This window comes from Pteronotus mesoamericanus, unplaced genomic scaffold, assembly GCF_021234165.1.
Source record: "Pteronotus mesoamericanus isolate MK-2021 breed Mesoamerican mustached bat unplaced genomic scaffold, CSHL_Meso_final contig_68, whole genome shotgun sequence".
Classification (NCBI taxonomy): domain Eukaryota; kingdom Metazoa; phylum Chordata; class Mammalia; order Chiroptera; family Mormoopidae; genus Pteronotus; species Pteronotus mesoamericanus.
This window is the reverse complement of record NW_026555234.1, coordinates 4267398-4283066: the sequence shown is the minus strand read 5'-3', so window position 1 is coordinate 4283066 and position 15669 is coordinate 4267398. Positions and strand designations below refer to the sequence as shown.

Here is a 15669-nt window from a genome sequence, read left to right as displayed (position 1 = left end):
TGTGGACCCCCTCCTCACTCACCTCTGGTTTAGTTAGCAGCGTCTCATTTTTTCCACATCATTTCACAATGGGCAGGAAAGAATGGTCACCGTTGATTGACGGCTCACGGTCTGCTGGACATATGCTCAGCGCGTGCAGGGCGCGTAGGCAGGAGGTGCTGCCACTATGCCAGGCGTGGGTCCATGGCCTTCACCACTCCCGCGCCACTTTTCCTATTCTGTCATTTCCTCATTCGTTTGTTGTGAGGTAAAATAATTAGCCCTAGTGGATAGGAGGACCGACAATTTGAAGTGTCTATCAAGTGACCACATGTGAAGCAGGAGCCTTCTGTGTAGTAATTCCATTCCTGCTGCAACAGGAATAGACAGCAATTATTACCCTTGTTTTATAGATGAGGAAGCTGAGGTGAGGAGAAGCTAATTAACTTGACCAGGGTCACCCGTGAAGACAGCAGGGCCCTGGGCCTGGAACCTTCTACGTCTCCCTCTGTGTCGCCCTGCCCACTGGGCAAGGGTGTGTGGAATCGATCGGCAGCCAGCCCCTCCCCCAACCAGGTGCTCCCCATATGTGTATTTTGGTTAAAATTCCAAACACCATTGGGTTTATGGTGTGACTTTGGTGATTGTTCCTGTCACTGTGCACCTTAAGCGTGTTTACCTTTCTGGTGAACCGGGAAAAGTTATCCTGGGCTGAGAGGCAGTGAGTAAGATCCTCCGCTCAGAAGTTGGGCCAGGCATCCCCGTTACTAACTCCTGTAGGAAGGGCTTCCTTGGATGCCAGCAACGGGGGAGCATCCAGTGCGAGGGGAACCCATCGACTGGTGCCTGCGGTGTGGGGACCTGCGCCTGGGGCGCAGAGAGGCCGAGGCAGGAAAGGCGGCCTGATGCCCTCACAGCCCGGTGAGAAGTCAGGCAGTAATAGTGCTCATAGCGCTGGCTTGTCCAGTGCTTCGCAGTGAGCGAAGCGCTGAGCTCATCTTACTCACCTCTCACGGCACCCTCTGACAGCAGGCTCGTCCTCATCCCCGCCTGGGGACAGAGAGCGACGGGGAGAGAGGGGCGGACTCTCCACCGAGGGCCTCGCGGCTTGTGAGCTGCTGGATGTGACTTCATCTAAAAAATGCTGTAAAATGAGTAGGACAGAATCCGTTAAAACTGGCACCCATGACAAAAACAAAGAAGCACTCCTAGCTGGTGGGAAAGTTCAAATTCTGGAATCAGAGATCTGATCTGTTGGGCAAAATAGTTCTTTGGGTATCTCTGGATGTCACTTGATGATTTGGAAAGTTACTCAACTCTTTTGTGTCTCAGTTTGCTAATATTTAGAATAAGGATAATAAGAGAACATGTATTTATGACTTTCTGAACCACCACCCTCACCACCACCACCACAACAACCACCACCACCACCATCACCACCACCACCACCATCACCACCACCATCACCACCAGCACCATCACCACCATTGCCGCCACCACCATCACCACCACCATCACCACCACCACCACCACCACCACCACCATCACCACCACCACCACCACCATCACCATCACCACCACCATCACCACTATCACCACCACCACCACCACCATCACCACCATCACCATCACCACCACCATCACCACCAGCACCATCACCACCATTGCCGCCACCACCATCACCACCACCATCACCACCACCACCACCACCACCACCACCGCCACCACCACCACCACCACCACCACCACCGTCACCACCACCACCACCACCACCATCACCACCATCACCATCACCATCACCACCACCACCACCACCATCACCACCACCATCACCACCACCACCACCACCATCACCACCGCACCACCACCACCACCACCGTCACCACCACCACCACCACCACCATCACCACCATCACCACCACCACCACCACCACCACCACCACCATCACCACCGTCACCACCACCACCACCACCACCATCACCACCATCACCATCACCATCACCACCACCACCACCACCACCACCGCCACCACCACCGTCACCACCACCACCACCACCACCACCACCACCACCACCACCATCACCACCACCACCACCACCACCACCATCACCACCACCACCACCACCATCACCACCACCACCACCACCATCACCACCACCACCACCACCACCACCACCACCACCACCATCACCACCATCACCACCACCACCACCACCATCACCATCACCATCACCACCACCACCACCACCACCACCACCACCACCACCACCACCACCACCACCACCACCGTCACCACCACCATCACCATCACCACCATCACCACCACCACCACTGCCAGTGGCACTGCCAGTACCACCATCATCAGCTGTTTCCTCCCCTGTGGAACCCGCCTCCCAGCCACATGTCACGGAGTAAATGGCACAGTGCATGCTGAAGCCCTGGCAGTCTGTGCGGGGTGCTGGGATGGGGCTGAAGCTAAGCGCCATCTTTGTGAAGCAGAGGGAGGTGCCGCGACCAGCGCCTTCCCCGAGGAGACAGCTGTCTCGTGGACCGGTGTGCCCTCTCCCGGCGAGGCCGGCTCTCTCACACCACCATGCTTCCTCCGCAGGCATCGCCCTCAGCGTGCTCCCCATGTACCTGAGCGAGATCTCGCCCAAGGAGATCCGCGGTTCTCTGGGGCAGGTGACTGCCATCTTGATCTGCGTAGGTGTGTTCGTCGGACAGCTGCTGGGCCTCCCTGAGCTGCTGGGCAAGGTAAGCGAGGCTCCCCGGCCAACCATGGCCATGGCTGTTCTCATTTTATGTCACCGTCTCAGCTCCCCAGGTCCTGTTGGGGACAAAGGGTGGCCCAAGATGATCTCTTCCTCCATACACTTCCCTGTGCCTTGGAATTCCTGAGCATTCAAGCCTTTCACTTACTATTGCAGAAAAGTTGGGGCTGAGTACCTTTGATTGGGTTGGGTTTTTTTTTAGGATATAAAGAACACATAACAAATTCTAACTTTGTAGAATGTTCAAATCCACCCACCCCACAGCTATTGTTAACAGTTCAGTTACGATTCTTTCAGGCCCTTGCAAACCTATATAAGCCTAGACCCTAGACAGTTTTTGTGATGGCACCATGCTGTGCACATCGTTCCTCAACTTACTGTTCTCGTTTACTGGATTTTGGGCATCTTTCTAAGACGTTTTGCTTGGCTCTACCCCACTCTGGAGTCTGTCTTTCCTATGTACATATGTAATGGCGCAGTCTTCTGCTTGTGGCTTTCTCTTTGGCAGCAGAAAGGCCTGACTTTGAATTCTAGTCCAACCATTCACTTGCCGCGGGGCCTTGGCCAGGAGGGGTGCCTCGCCTAGGGTCATGGGCGGCGGGGTGGGGGTCAAGGAAGGCTCCCCAAAGTGGCCTCGGAATTGAGCCCCGAAGGGTGAGCAGAAGTGAGGTGGAATACGACAGGGTTTGGAGAGAAGACATTGCAGAGAGAGGGCAGAAGGGAAGAAAAGGCCGTGAGGGGGGAACAGCCCCGTGAAAGAATCACGAGTGGCTTGGGCCTGAGGGAAGAGCCGCATGGGGAGCGTGACACGAGGCCCCTGCTCACTGAGCTGCCCTCGACATCCTCCTGGGGAGCAGGGAGCCCTGGGCGGCCCTGCGGCGGGGGAGTGACTGATCCGAGTTCGAAGGTGGCTTTGGGAGTGGGAGTGGGAGGGTGAAAAGGGAGGAAACACCCCGGCAGGAGGCTGCGGCGATTGGACGTGGTCCGGGGCGTGAGGGGGGGTGGGGGTGATTGGGGGAACTGAGGCAGCGGCCCTGGGGATAGAGAGGAGGGGCGGGCGAGTCCAGGACCTGCTGCCTGAGTGTCCGACAAGGTGGGGGAAGAGCCCGGCTGGGCGCCTTGCAGGGATGCGGAGGCTTTCCCTCCCCACTCACGCCAGGAGGCCACGAGCGAGGGAGGACATGAAATCAGAAGTGAGGGTCCAATGTCGAACGTTCTGGAACAGAGCACAGGGACGCACCCTGCCCTGTGGGCTGGGTCCCGCCGGGAGGAGGCCCGGACGAGAAACTCACTTTAAAACGCTTCTGGGAAAAATCTCAATGCTGTCCTGGCCAGTGTGGCTCGGTTGGTTGGAGCATCGTCCCGTACACTGAAAGGCTGTGGGTTCGATTCCCCTTCATGCACATACCTAGTTTGAGGGTTCGATTCCCAGTCAAGGAGCTTGCGAGAGGCAACCAATAGATGTTTCTCTCTCACATCAATGTTTCTCTCTGTTTCTGTCTTTCTCTTCCCACCTTTTCTAAAAGCAATGAAAGAAAGTCCTCAGGTGAGGATAAAAAAAAATAACAATAATACACATCATCCAGCATTTATGTAAAATTCTTGTTTGCTATGTCATTCAAGACCTCACAGCAACTTTGGGAGCCGCTCCCATCGACAGCCGTGGAAATGGAAGCCGGGGGAGATGAGGCAGAGAACTAACCAGTAAAAAAGTACTGGTGCTGAAACTAGAACCCGGGCCTGTCAGCTTTCAGGCAGATGCACCAGGTGTGGGAGCATCTTGCCGGCCGGGAACTGGGCGTGCCGGCCCCCGGCCCCCGCCCCCGCCCCCGGGAGCGTGAGGACTGTCTGAGGCCACTTCTGTCACATGGTTCTTCCCCACACCTGCAGGGGGCCTGCAGTTCAGCCCCACCTGATGCCATCTACCTGGACAGAGTGTCAGGTCCCACAGGTGAGGGGCCCAGTCCCGCGAGACTCCCTCCACTTCAGGTGCCCATGGCAACTCCAGGTTGTCACTGGCTGTAGATCCGAGGTTCCCACAACCTCCTTCTTGGGTTTGAAGAATTGGCTACAGTGACTCGTAGAAGTCAGGATAGCAATACTTACTAGATCACCACTTCATGATAAAAGGATGTAACTCAGGAAAGACGTAGGGAAGAGACGCACGGGGCCAGGTATGGAGAAAGGGCGCGGAGCCCTGGTGCCCTCGCCAGCGGCCACTGTCCCCACACCTCCTCCACGTGTTAACTTACAAGGACGCGTGCCAAACCCTGGCCTTCCGGGGCTTTATGGAGCTTTTATCACACAGACAGGGTAATTAAATCCTGGCTGGAGGTCAGGCGTGGGGCTGAAAGTTCCCACCCTCCAGCCACCTGGTCGTTTGCCTCGGCCACCAGCTCCCGTCCTTCGGTGCTTTCCAAAAGTCACCTCATTAACTCAACTCAGCTGTGGCGGAAAGAGGGTTGATATTATAAATATCAAGACACTTTTATGGCTCCTATCGCTTGGGAAATTCCTTCAGTTTTAGGAGTTCTTTGCCGGAAATAGAAGACCAACTATGTATTTCTTATGATAAACCACACTATCTCAGTGGAAGCCTGGGTAAGGCAGACCCAGGCCCCTTTGCGCCTGAGCTGGACTAACCTGAGCCGCCCCGGCCCCGCTCAGGGAAGGCTGCGCAAGCAGAGGGATCCCGCGCAGTGGCCGCCCGGTGACAGGATGGGTAGCGGGACCTGGCTGGCATTTGTCCTTCAAAAATGCTTTGAAGTGTTTTGCTAACTGTGTTTATTGTGGCAAAATATACATAACACACAGTTTACCATTTCCACCATATGAGAGTGAACAATTTCATAGCAGGAAGCATGACTTTTTATATTTCATGTGATCCGCGTCACCTCAGAGGCACCTGCTTCTGATATTTTGTTACTGACCCTTCTGGGTTATTATGGTGATGATTTGTTTCTCGTTTGCAAAAACCAAAGACAACTTACATTTCACCTCTGCGGTTGTCACCTCCCTCACAACTTCAGTAATGAACGCGAGCGCGTTAGAAATGTCTGCTTACCAAAGGGAGGCTCCATCTAAAGAGACTCCTTTGCCTTTTGTTTTTCAAGTTCTAAATATCTTAAACATTATGTGTGTGACCAAACCCTGCCCCCCCATATAACAAGTACAGCCTCAGCTCCCTGAACATAAAAATATATCTTGAAGCCAATGAACAGGACTGTTGCCCTCCAAAGGTAAAAAGGAAGTAAACGTCTGCTTCAGTAAAGGTGAAGCTTCTTCTTTTTTTCTTTTAAAGATTTTATCTATTTATTTTTAGAGAGGGGGGAAGGGAGGGAGAAAGAGAGGGAGAGAAATGTCATTGTGTGGTTGTCTCTTGTGCGCCTCCTACTGGGGACCTGGCCCACAACCCAGGCAGGTGCCCTGAGTGGGAATCGAAACGGCGATCCTTGGGTTCGCAGGGCAGCGCTCAGTCCACGGAGCCGCACCCGCCAGGGGCTTTTTCTTTTATGGGCTAGTTTCCAATCGCTCATCTCTCACCCGAGTCCCTATTTGTTAAATCAATACCAAGTCATTTCTCTGTTTGAGTTCTGCCTTAGTCCCTACGGGATGCTGTAACAAATCCCACAGACTGGGTAGCTTATACAGGACCAAAATTTAGTCCCCAGAGGCCTGGAGACTGGGAGTTAGAGATGGGGGTGTCGGCAAGGTCAGGTTCCGGTAAGGGCCACCGTCCTGGCTTAGAGACAGCCACCTTCTCGCTGCGCCCTCTCCTGGGGGCAAGAGGGGTCATCCCTCTCATGTCTCTTACAAGGTCACTGGCCCCATTCATGAGGGTCCCTCCCTCAGGACCTAATCACCTCCCAAAGGCCCCACCTCCTCATTTCATAACCTTGAGGGTCAAGATTTTCATGTATAAGTTTGGAGGGGACCGAAGTGTTCAGCCCATACAAGTCCCCAGGACTTCCGTGTACCGCCGTCTTCTCTGTTCATTCCCCCGTTCGGCACATTTGCCGACCACTGCACAGGATGCTGGCGCTGCAGCCAAGCCCGGGGAGCGGGCGCTCGGCAGCAGAAAGATGCTGCAAGCTGGGCTCAGAGTGATGGCAGTGGGCGCGGAGGCAGGTGGGTGAGGTTGCGTAGTGGGCGACGGAGCGCGGTGTCTGAGGGAGGACACCCCAGGTGTTTGGCAGGTCATCGGGTAGCATGGGGTACCAGAGGCTAAGGGAGGGAGCCCAGGTGGAGAAAGAAGCAGCTGTGCAGGGGGTAAAATGACAAGGTTGCCGACGTGAACGGCCCAAGTCACTTGAAGCCAAAGCTGACGGGAGGACTGCGGTGTGGGGGTTCTCCAGCAGGGGCGCTCTCTGCCTGCAGCAGGGCTGGTAGGCATGGCGCCGGCCAAGGGACCCAGGGCCCACGCCCACCTTCTGACCAGAGCCAGCTGCGAAGGTGCGGAGGTGCGCAGGTGCGGAGGTGCGCCGTTGGCTCCCGGAGTCTCTCTCTTCCCATCAGGCTGGGTTTTTTCACATACTTGCGGGACCGGGTAGGAGGGTACATGACTAAGTTCTGGTTCTCAAATCCCAGCCCCAGGACACAGGCTCCGGTCCCAGGAAGAACATCAAATGGGAAATTTTTATTTGTTTCTTTGGAGATTTGTGACATCCTGGCCAAGCGAGATCCATGATTATTTCTCTAAGTGTCAGGACTTTGTTTTCTCTCCATTAATCTTATTTCTCATTCACTTTCAAAGACAGAGACAACAGAGCTTGTAAAAACATTAAAGAGAGAAAAACTGGGCTTGTAAAAAAATTAAAGAGATGGAAAGGGTCCTTCAATGCAGGCAGCTGCTTTGAAAGGCAGAAACTGTGGGAGGCAGCAGGAGGCGTTAGGACAGCTGCCGCGAATCAGACGCATCGCGAAATTGTGGAGGGTGGAGTTTTAATGACGTTTTATGCTCCCAAAGGATATTTTAAAGAGCATATTAATTAACTATTTCTCCTGCAATGATAAAGAAAAAAGGAACTTAGAGAAAAATTGTAGGCAGACGTGTGAGAAGACACAGGAGGAATGTGGCGTCATGAATGTATGGTTTCGTGTGTCTGGAAGGAAGTCCCTCATCGTTCAAACGGGAACACACGTCATACACATTTATGTCCATTTTGTTTCTTTACAGAAATAGTTAACGCTCAGCTTAGAACACTGGGGGAAAAAAGAGGAAGAAGTAAAAACACTCGAAATTCTGCCATTTTAGGGGGCAGCCACTTTTAATGTTTTGGTTTCATTCTTTCTACATTTCTATGTACCTGTTACGCGACAGAAACATTGCTGCCCTTAACTTTGTGTTTTGCTTTAAAAAAATCACTTAGCATCATATCAAAACAATGTGCCCATGTCTCTGAAGATTCTTTGCAAACACATATTCTTAAGCAGGGTCAGCACGATACTCCATCTCAAAGGGGTAGGATAACTCCTGCCCAGCATCCAATGCCTGTGCTCTTTCTGAGTTTTCACTAACATGAATAACATTAAAACAAATGCCTGTTTTGTAAATCTTTTAACTCCTTTCTTGACTGACTTATTTGATTTTTATGATTATGGTGCGTCCATTGTACGCCCGTAACACACAACAAGGAAGAATTTGGGAAATAAAAACATTCAAGTTTCTGCATCTCAGAAATTCTGGATAAACACTCAGTTTTAAAATTTCTTTTCTTTATATTTTGCTCAGGTACCTTGTGCACACACACATATGTATGTGCCATTTGGTCCATCCTATTTATAGCTCGGGTGAATATTTTGCAACATTATATTGTGAACAAGTCATTAAAATTATTTGCCCTGATAATTTTAATAATTGTACAGTATTCCGTTTAAGAGTTACCATAATTTGTTTCGTTGTTCTTTTATTGCCGGGCATGTGGATTGTTTCCTGTGTTTATTATTAAAACACTGCGATTTGCAAACTTGGGGTGGACAATCTTCTGCGTTCGTCATTGTTCAAATCTCTCATTCTTCGTGTAGTTCGGTGTCCGAGAAATGGAAGCGATGGGTCCAAGAATGTCAGTTGATCCGAGGCTTTTACACAGGCTCTCAACGCCCCCTCACACTGAGAGGCCGCCACAGCGCGGCCCCCACCGGCAGTGCTCAGAGCCTGGGCCTCACAATCCTTGTCATCATAGCCGCTTACCTCGCTCTTCGATATTTGAGAGGCCAAAAATGGTATTGGCTTGCATTATACTATTTTTAATTTTTCTTTGCTTATTAGCAAGATGGGAGGTTTCATACGGATATTCGTTTCCTGTTGGTGCCATAGCAAATCACCACACCGGAGACTACATTTTATTCTGTCTCATTACTGGAGGCCGGAAGTCAAAACCAGTCTTTTTTTTAAAAATATTTTATTTATTATAGAGAGGGGAAGGGAGGGAGAGAATCAATGATGTGTGAGAGCTATGTCAATAGATCGGTTGCCTCTCACGTGCCCCGTCTGGGAACCCGGACCGCAACCCAGGCACGTGCCCTGACCGGGAATCAAACCGCGACCTTGGGATTCACAGGCTGGCACTCAGTCCACTGAGCCACACCAGCCAGGGCCAAAACCAGTCTTATGGGGACAAGTCCCAGTGTCAGGAGGGCAGAGCTCCCTCTGGAGGCCCGGGGACGAGCCGGCCCTGCCTCTGCTGGCTCCTGGCGGCTGCCGGCACCCCCTGGCTTGTGGTTGTATCACTCCAGGCTCTGTGGTCACGCTGCCTTTTCCTCTTCTTGCCGCAATCAAATTTCCCTTTGTCGCTCTCCTGTAAGAGCACCTGTGATGGCATTTAGGGCCCACCTAGGTAATCCAGGATAATCTTCCTGCCTGGAGGCCCTCAAATGCAAAATCTTTTTTTGCCACATAAATTAACATTTGCAGGTTCCAGGGATCAGAATGTGGGTATCTTTAAGGAGGCTGTAACTGAGCTCATCACAATATATTAGTTTTCAAATATTTCTTCTACAAAAGGCCTATCTATTCATGTGCTTTGGGATATTACATTTTTATAACCTCTTTTGCTATTAAGGATATTAACCCTTTGATATACAGTATTTGTGGCAAATGTTTTATGACTTCTATTTTAGTTGTAGTTTTTCATTTTCAGTGTGTGGATTATTTTTAAAAAAAAATAGCATTGTTATATAACAAAGTCATTTCCTTTGAGATTTCTTCCACTGATTTTTAGTCAAGAAATATCTTCCTCTCCTAGGAATACAATCAATCTTTATCTGCCTTTATTTGTAAGTTAAGGTATCATTTTTTTTTCTGTTTAATTCTTAAAATTGTTGGAGTTATTTTAGAATACGGCAGAAGTCATTTAAATTTATCTTTTCCCACCTTTCTTACCACTTTTTCCTAAACTAAGCACTCGTTCAAACAACCTTTCCCCTCTTGATTTTTGAGGTTTCCTCCCCACACATTAAATCCATAGTGAACAGGAGTCTCTATGGCAGGACCATCCGCTTTGTTCCTTCTGCATTTGTATTCCAGCGCCCACTCTGAGTTCTCACTCTTGTCACTTTAGTTTATGTGCACCTCTGTCCCCGCTGGTCTTCACTAAGCAGCTCTGTGCCAGCAACAGCTACTTGTTTATTCCCCTGTGGGAACTTTAAAACTGTTTCCTCATTTTCCAACACAAACATGTCACTGAAATTTTTATTGGAAGTATGTTAAAGTGATTCATGAGTTTGAACCCAAGGGAGGTTATTTTTCCTAATCCGTTATTTCCATCGAGAAGCAGGTCATGCCTCCCTCTTCACTAAGGTTTCCTTGGGTAGCACCCAGGTCTTCTTATTACCATTGTATCTCTAAGAAACAGAAACTGCAATTCTCTTATTAATTTCTTAGATATTCTCTAGCTTGTTACTGTTACTGGAGTTTTTCTATTATGTTTTGAACTGGTTGTTAACAAAATATGGAGAAGCTACTGACTGTATATGTTAATCTGGAACTCTCTTTTGCTTTCTAATAGCGTTCATTTGTTTGTTTGCCTACCTAGACAATTCAAGTAATGGTTATTGATAGCATCTGCAAAAGCAAAACTTTTGTTCATTCCTTTCTCATAGTTATGTCTCTTATTTTATTTTATTCTTGTACTAACATTCATGTCTTATTGCATTGGACAGGATATGTTAAACATGTTGACTATAGTGAGCATCTTTGTTTTTTCCTGATTTCTTGGGAACGCCTGTTGTGTTCCACAGTGAAGGGTGTTAATTGTTATTAATTTAAAATGGTTTATTATTTATCTTGGTAAGGAATTATCTGTCTTATCATAGTTTTTCTAGACTGTCAGCAATGTATAAAATAGCTTCAGATTTTTATTAAGCTATTGATTTTTTTTGTTAGCTTACAATCATTCATGCATATGTGATATTATTCGAGTGTCTTATAAAACCATTCTTACATTCCTGGCATATATCTTTCTTGGTTATTATGGAATATTCTTTTTATATGTTTTTAAATTTGATTCATTGGTATCTTATTTAGACTCTACACACTTACATCCATAGAGGAGATTTGTCCAGAGTTTTCATCTTTTACTCATTCTACAACAGATTATATAACATTAGTTGGTAATTAAAGTATCAAAAGACCCCACTAATAAAACCATCTCAACCTAGTCTTCTCAGGAAGAAATTCTTAGAAGAAATTTTATCAGTTTCTTCTTTAATTAGCAATCAATTTTCTTTTGAGTCAATTTTGTTAATTTCTGTCTTTTCAATAAAGTCACTTGTTTCCTTGAAACTTAAATATGTATCATACAGACATACAACTATGTAAGTTTTAATGTCCTTCATAGTCTATTCTTTATATCGTCTCTTGATTTAATTTTATTATTTGATTTTGCTCTCTCTTTTTTAAAATGTCCAAGTGATTGCCTCTAATCTTGTTATTTGAAATAGTAAACTATTTTATTGCTTTTTAGCTTTATTAATTTCTGCTTCATCATTATTATTCACACATTTTTTTCTTTGAACATAGATTTGCCAACATTCCTGAAATTTTAATATGCTACTTTCTTGATGTTATTTTTTTCTAATTAATTTGACATTTTTATTCCATATTCAGAACAATTAACTCAGAATGTTTTCAATTTCCAAGTCAAACCTGAAAAGCTGGTGTTCATGCCGCCTGCCGCTGCCAGAACCAGCAAGCGGAGACAGGGACTGACTCTGTGTGGGCACTTTACTCAGGTGGCCGGCGACCTGAGAAGGTGGCGGGTTATGAACCCTAACAGACTGTCCTACATTTCCTCTCAAGCCAGCCTTTTCTATAAGGAGGAAAAAGTATATGTAAGAGATTTGGAATTCAGGAAAGAGGTTAATTGGATAAAAGCTGCAATTTCCCTAACATCCTTTCACCTGCTGACTTGTGATTTTCTATCTGTGTCCTGTGTCCTGTGTCCTGGGTGATTTTCTTTGTGTCCTGGGAGGCGGGATGTCTCTTCCTGGAACACAAGGGCTCAGATACCATCTTGATGGCCTACGGTCCCCTCTGGAGCACCAAGGTTGAATTGCTTGTGGTCTCCTGGAGCCAGGCTGGGCCCTACCTGCAGCTCCTGAAACCACAGCTTGTTCAGGCATTAACTACGAAGCTTACGAACTATTACCTAAAACTAAAATTTCCCAACTCTTGAGTTCACCCATTGCAAGTAGTAGATGTGACTTTGTTATGGTCATTCACTGACAGGGTTGTTGTTGTTGTTGTAGAAAGATAAAGTAACCCATAAATTTCTTCTTTGGGGAACACCTTAAGGTTACTGTGTCTGGTGTGCGATCAGCTTTTATATATTCCATGTTTGCTTAAGGTCATAGCTCTCTCTCAGCACATTCTAACAGACAGACCTGGCATAACAAAAATTAGTGTTACTCTACAAAACACAAAGGATCTGACACCAGGAAAATTTCCCACAAGGTTAAACAGTGGTGCGAAAATGGTTCTAGAATAGGAGAGGGAGCTGCAAAGGAAGGGGCACGGGGGCAGCCCCAGCCGCAGCACAGGGCGGTGTAGGTGCGCCCGGGTCCAGGGACAGACTGCCCGGGTCTGCGTAGCAACACCGCCCGCCACGTGCTGCGGGCCCGGATCAGTTACCGAGCCTCTCGGTGGCACCTGTTTCCTGGGGGCTTTTGTAAGGCCTGAAGAAGGAAATACACGTCAAGCACTTGGGACATGCCTGAGGCTGGTGCTTAATGGAAGTCAGCCGGTGTCTCATTGAATTCGTGGAGCGAGAAGTACTTGGAGATAAGTCTGGTCACTTTCTATTTTGCAGATCAAAAGCTCAGTCCTGGAGAGGTTAGTAATTCCCTCAATGACCTCTGCCAGAAGGCAATGGAGCCGGACCTTCCCGGTTCTGAAACCCTTGACTTCTTTGCAAGAGGACCAAAGTCCTGGCTTGTTAACGGGCAGGGTGGGGGGCACCCCGAAGTTTAGCGTCCTGGCACGGTGTCCTGCGTGGGGGGTGTGCGTTTCCCACCTCACATCTTTCTCATGGGGACCTGGCCCTTGAGCGTGTGAAAGCGCTCGTTTTCTGTGAGCTTTTGATCCAGAGCTCTCTTCATTCAAGCCCAGGAAGAAAAGAACACTTGACTTGTATAATATAAGAAGAAACTTCCGGATCTCTGTTAAAGGGATTTCAAGCCCCAGACAGCCCAACAACTTTCTCACCTGAGAATTACCTTGATTCTCCAGTTGCTTAGAAACCACACCTTTCCTCTTTGAAATGGAGAATCTCACCTTAGGGCATGACCCAGAGGTTTTCTAAAGCCGGGAAATGCAGGGATGGGTCTGAAGCAGCCACACGGATGCATTTCCCTGGAAGGGAAAAGGAAAATCAGAGACTGTGACTTCTCCATTCTCTCTGCCACTTCCGAGTTCCTCTCAGGTTGATGTCCAGACTCCTTCAAACGACATCCCAAACTCTGAACCTTCTCTTAGATAATCCCGGCTTTTCAAACGGGGTGGCTTTTCACCTGGGGCGGATTCACGGTCCCCCTCTCTAACAACAGGAAAAAGAGTGCGTGCGGGGGGGGAGGGCTCTGCCATTTGTCAAGTGTGAGAGCTAATGTCTGCAAGTGGCGATTCTCAGGGTTTCCTTAGTGACCATTCACAGCTGCGGTCAGCGCGCCTCCGAGCAGGGGTTCTCAGGGTGCTCCCTGCCCGCACCCGTCCCTACTGGACTTGAAACGCTGGGGTGCAGCTCAGCCATGTGAGGTCCCACAAACTCCCCAACCCCGGTGAGCGTGACACCCACTTGAGTTTGAGAACCCCTGGGAAAGTGAGTCAGAGCAAGGACCCTGGACCAATGCCTGGCTGTGGGTCCCCACTCTGCTACCGACTAGCTCTGTGGCCTTGGGCAGGCTCCTTAATCTCTCTGTGCCTCGGCATCTTTGTTAGTAAGACGGAGATAAATGTGCACAGCTCACGGAGCTGTTGTGCAAATTCAGTCAAGTGACCCAATTCTTAAGTCAATACCTCGCACGTAGAGATCAATCCCGAAATCTTGGCTCTCTTGTTTAGCCTCACTTTGTGCGAGGTGTACTGGACACATCTCGGGCATCGCCTGTTTCTGTGGCCATTAAAGGTAGTCGCTCCCACTCAGCCTTCCCCCAAACAATTGTCCTGTCGTAGAGATGTCCTATGTTCTCCTTCGGATGCGAGTGGTCACTCACCTGCTGGCCTTTCCCCAGCGCTGAGGCTGGAGTGAAACCGGAGGGCAACCGTGCCCGGGCCTCGCGCTGCCTGCCAGCCAAAAAGCAGAGACAGGGACTGGGTTGCAATTGTGCTTTTATTAACAGCAGAGGCCAGTAGTCCGAGCCGATGGCAGGTAAAAACCCTAACATCCACCTTCCCTTCAGCTTTCAGAAGCAAGTGCACGTGGGGGAAACGTGGGTATCTGGGAGGGGACATTCCGAGGAGGGGCACAGATGTGCTGTTTCTCGGGGAGGGGAGCCGCGGGGGCGGGTCGTGCCGTGTCTCCCCGGGCTGGCCCCTCTCTTCCGGTGTTATCTCCCCGTCCGCGTTAGAATTCCTCTCTTCCGTGGATACCTGGGCTTTACAGCCAGGGAGGTATGGCTCTCTGGTTAGGGGAGATAAGCTCTTGGGATTCACCAGCTGTTGGTAAATTGCTCAAACTGTTGGGCTCTGTTTAATTTTCTTGTCTCGGTTTCCCCATTCCACTTGCCCAGGAACTTTCCTAGCTTCTTGCTCTCCTGTCCCAGGGGGTCTTGTTGCTGTATCATCATAGATCCGACCGCGGGGTCTATGACCTTAAGATGCTCCTTAATACTTCTTTGCTTCCGAGAATACAAACAGACCCCCGGGCTCACCTGCTCTGAGTGTGCAGTGCCGGCAAGACGCGAGCCACCGAGTGCTCAGCACCGTGGCTTTGGGTGAGTCATCTCTCGTGACCTCGAGCTCCTCGTTACTCAGAAGAAGGTCTCCCTTCAAGGCAGCCCCAAGGCCCCTGCGTTCTCGGGCCGCTGGTTTGACGGGTAGTGCTGTGTGGTTGTGTGGTCACGCCACTCCAGGCCGGAGACACTGCGGCATCTCTAACAGCTCAGCCCGTGTCTCAGAGGAACATGGAAGGGAATAAAAAATAAATCCAGTCGTTCTTGAAGCCCTGTCACAGGAACTGCCAAGAAAGCCTTCGAAGCTTGCCTGAACTTCCTTGTACTGTCTTCCAGACAGCCTCAGGGGAAAATGGTCTGTTCAGCCGCCTTCTGAGTGGGTGGCCTGCGTCCGCGTGGCTGCTGGAGGGAGAGAGACCTTCCTGAGCCCCAGGGAGGGGAAGACAGGTAGCCCTGGAGGTGGCCGGGTCCTGAGGTCCTGCCCTGTGTTTGCCACGCCCGGCAGCCCGCCCTGTTCACTGACTGCTGGTGAGC

General features: G+C 49.6%; 1 protein-coding gene across 2 annotated transcripts in view; it reads left to right on the top strand.

The window, feature by feature from the left end:
* The window catches only part of SLC2A9 (solute carrier family 2 member 9), a 76049-nt gene that overhangs the window by 23941 nt on the left and 36439 nt on the right, over positions 1 to 15669 (top strand). For both annotated transcript variants that reach the window (XM_054581937.1, XM_054581938.1), the window contains exon 5: positions 2589 to 2734. In XM_054581937.1, coding sequence (XP_054437912.1) covers positions 2589 to 2734 — 146 coding nt within the window. The remainder of the gene's footprint in view (positions 1 to 2588; positions 2735 to 15669) is intronic.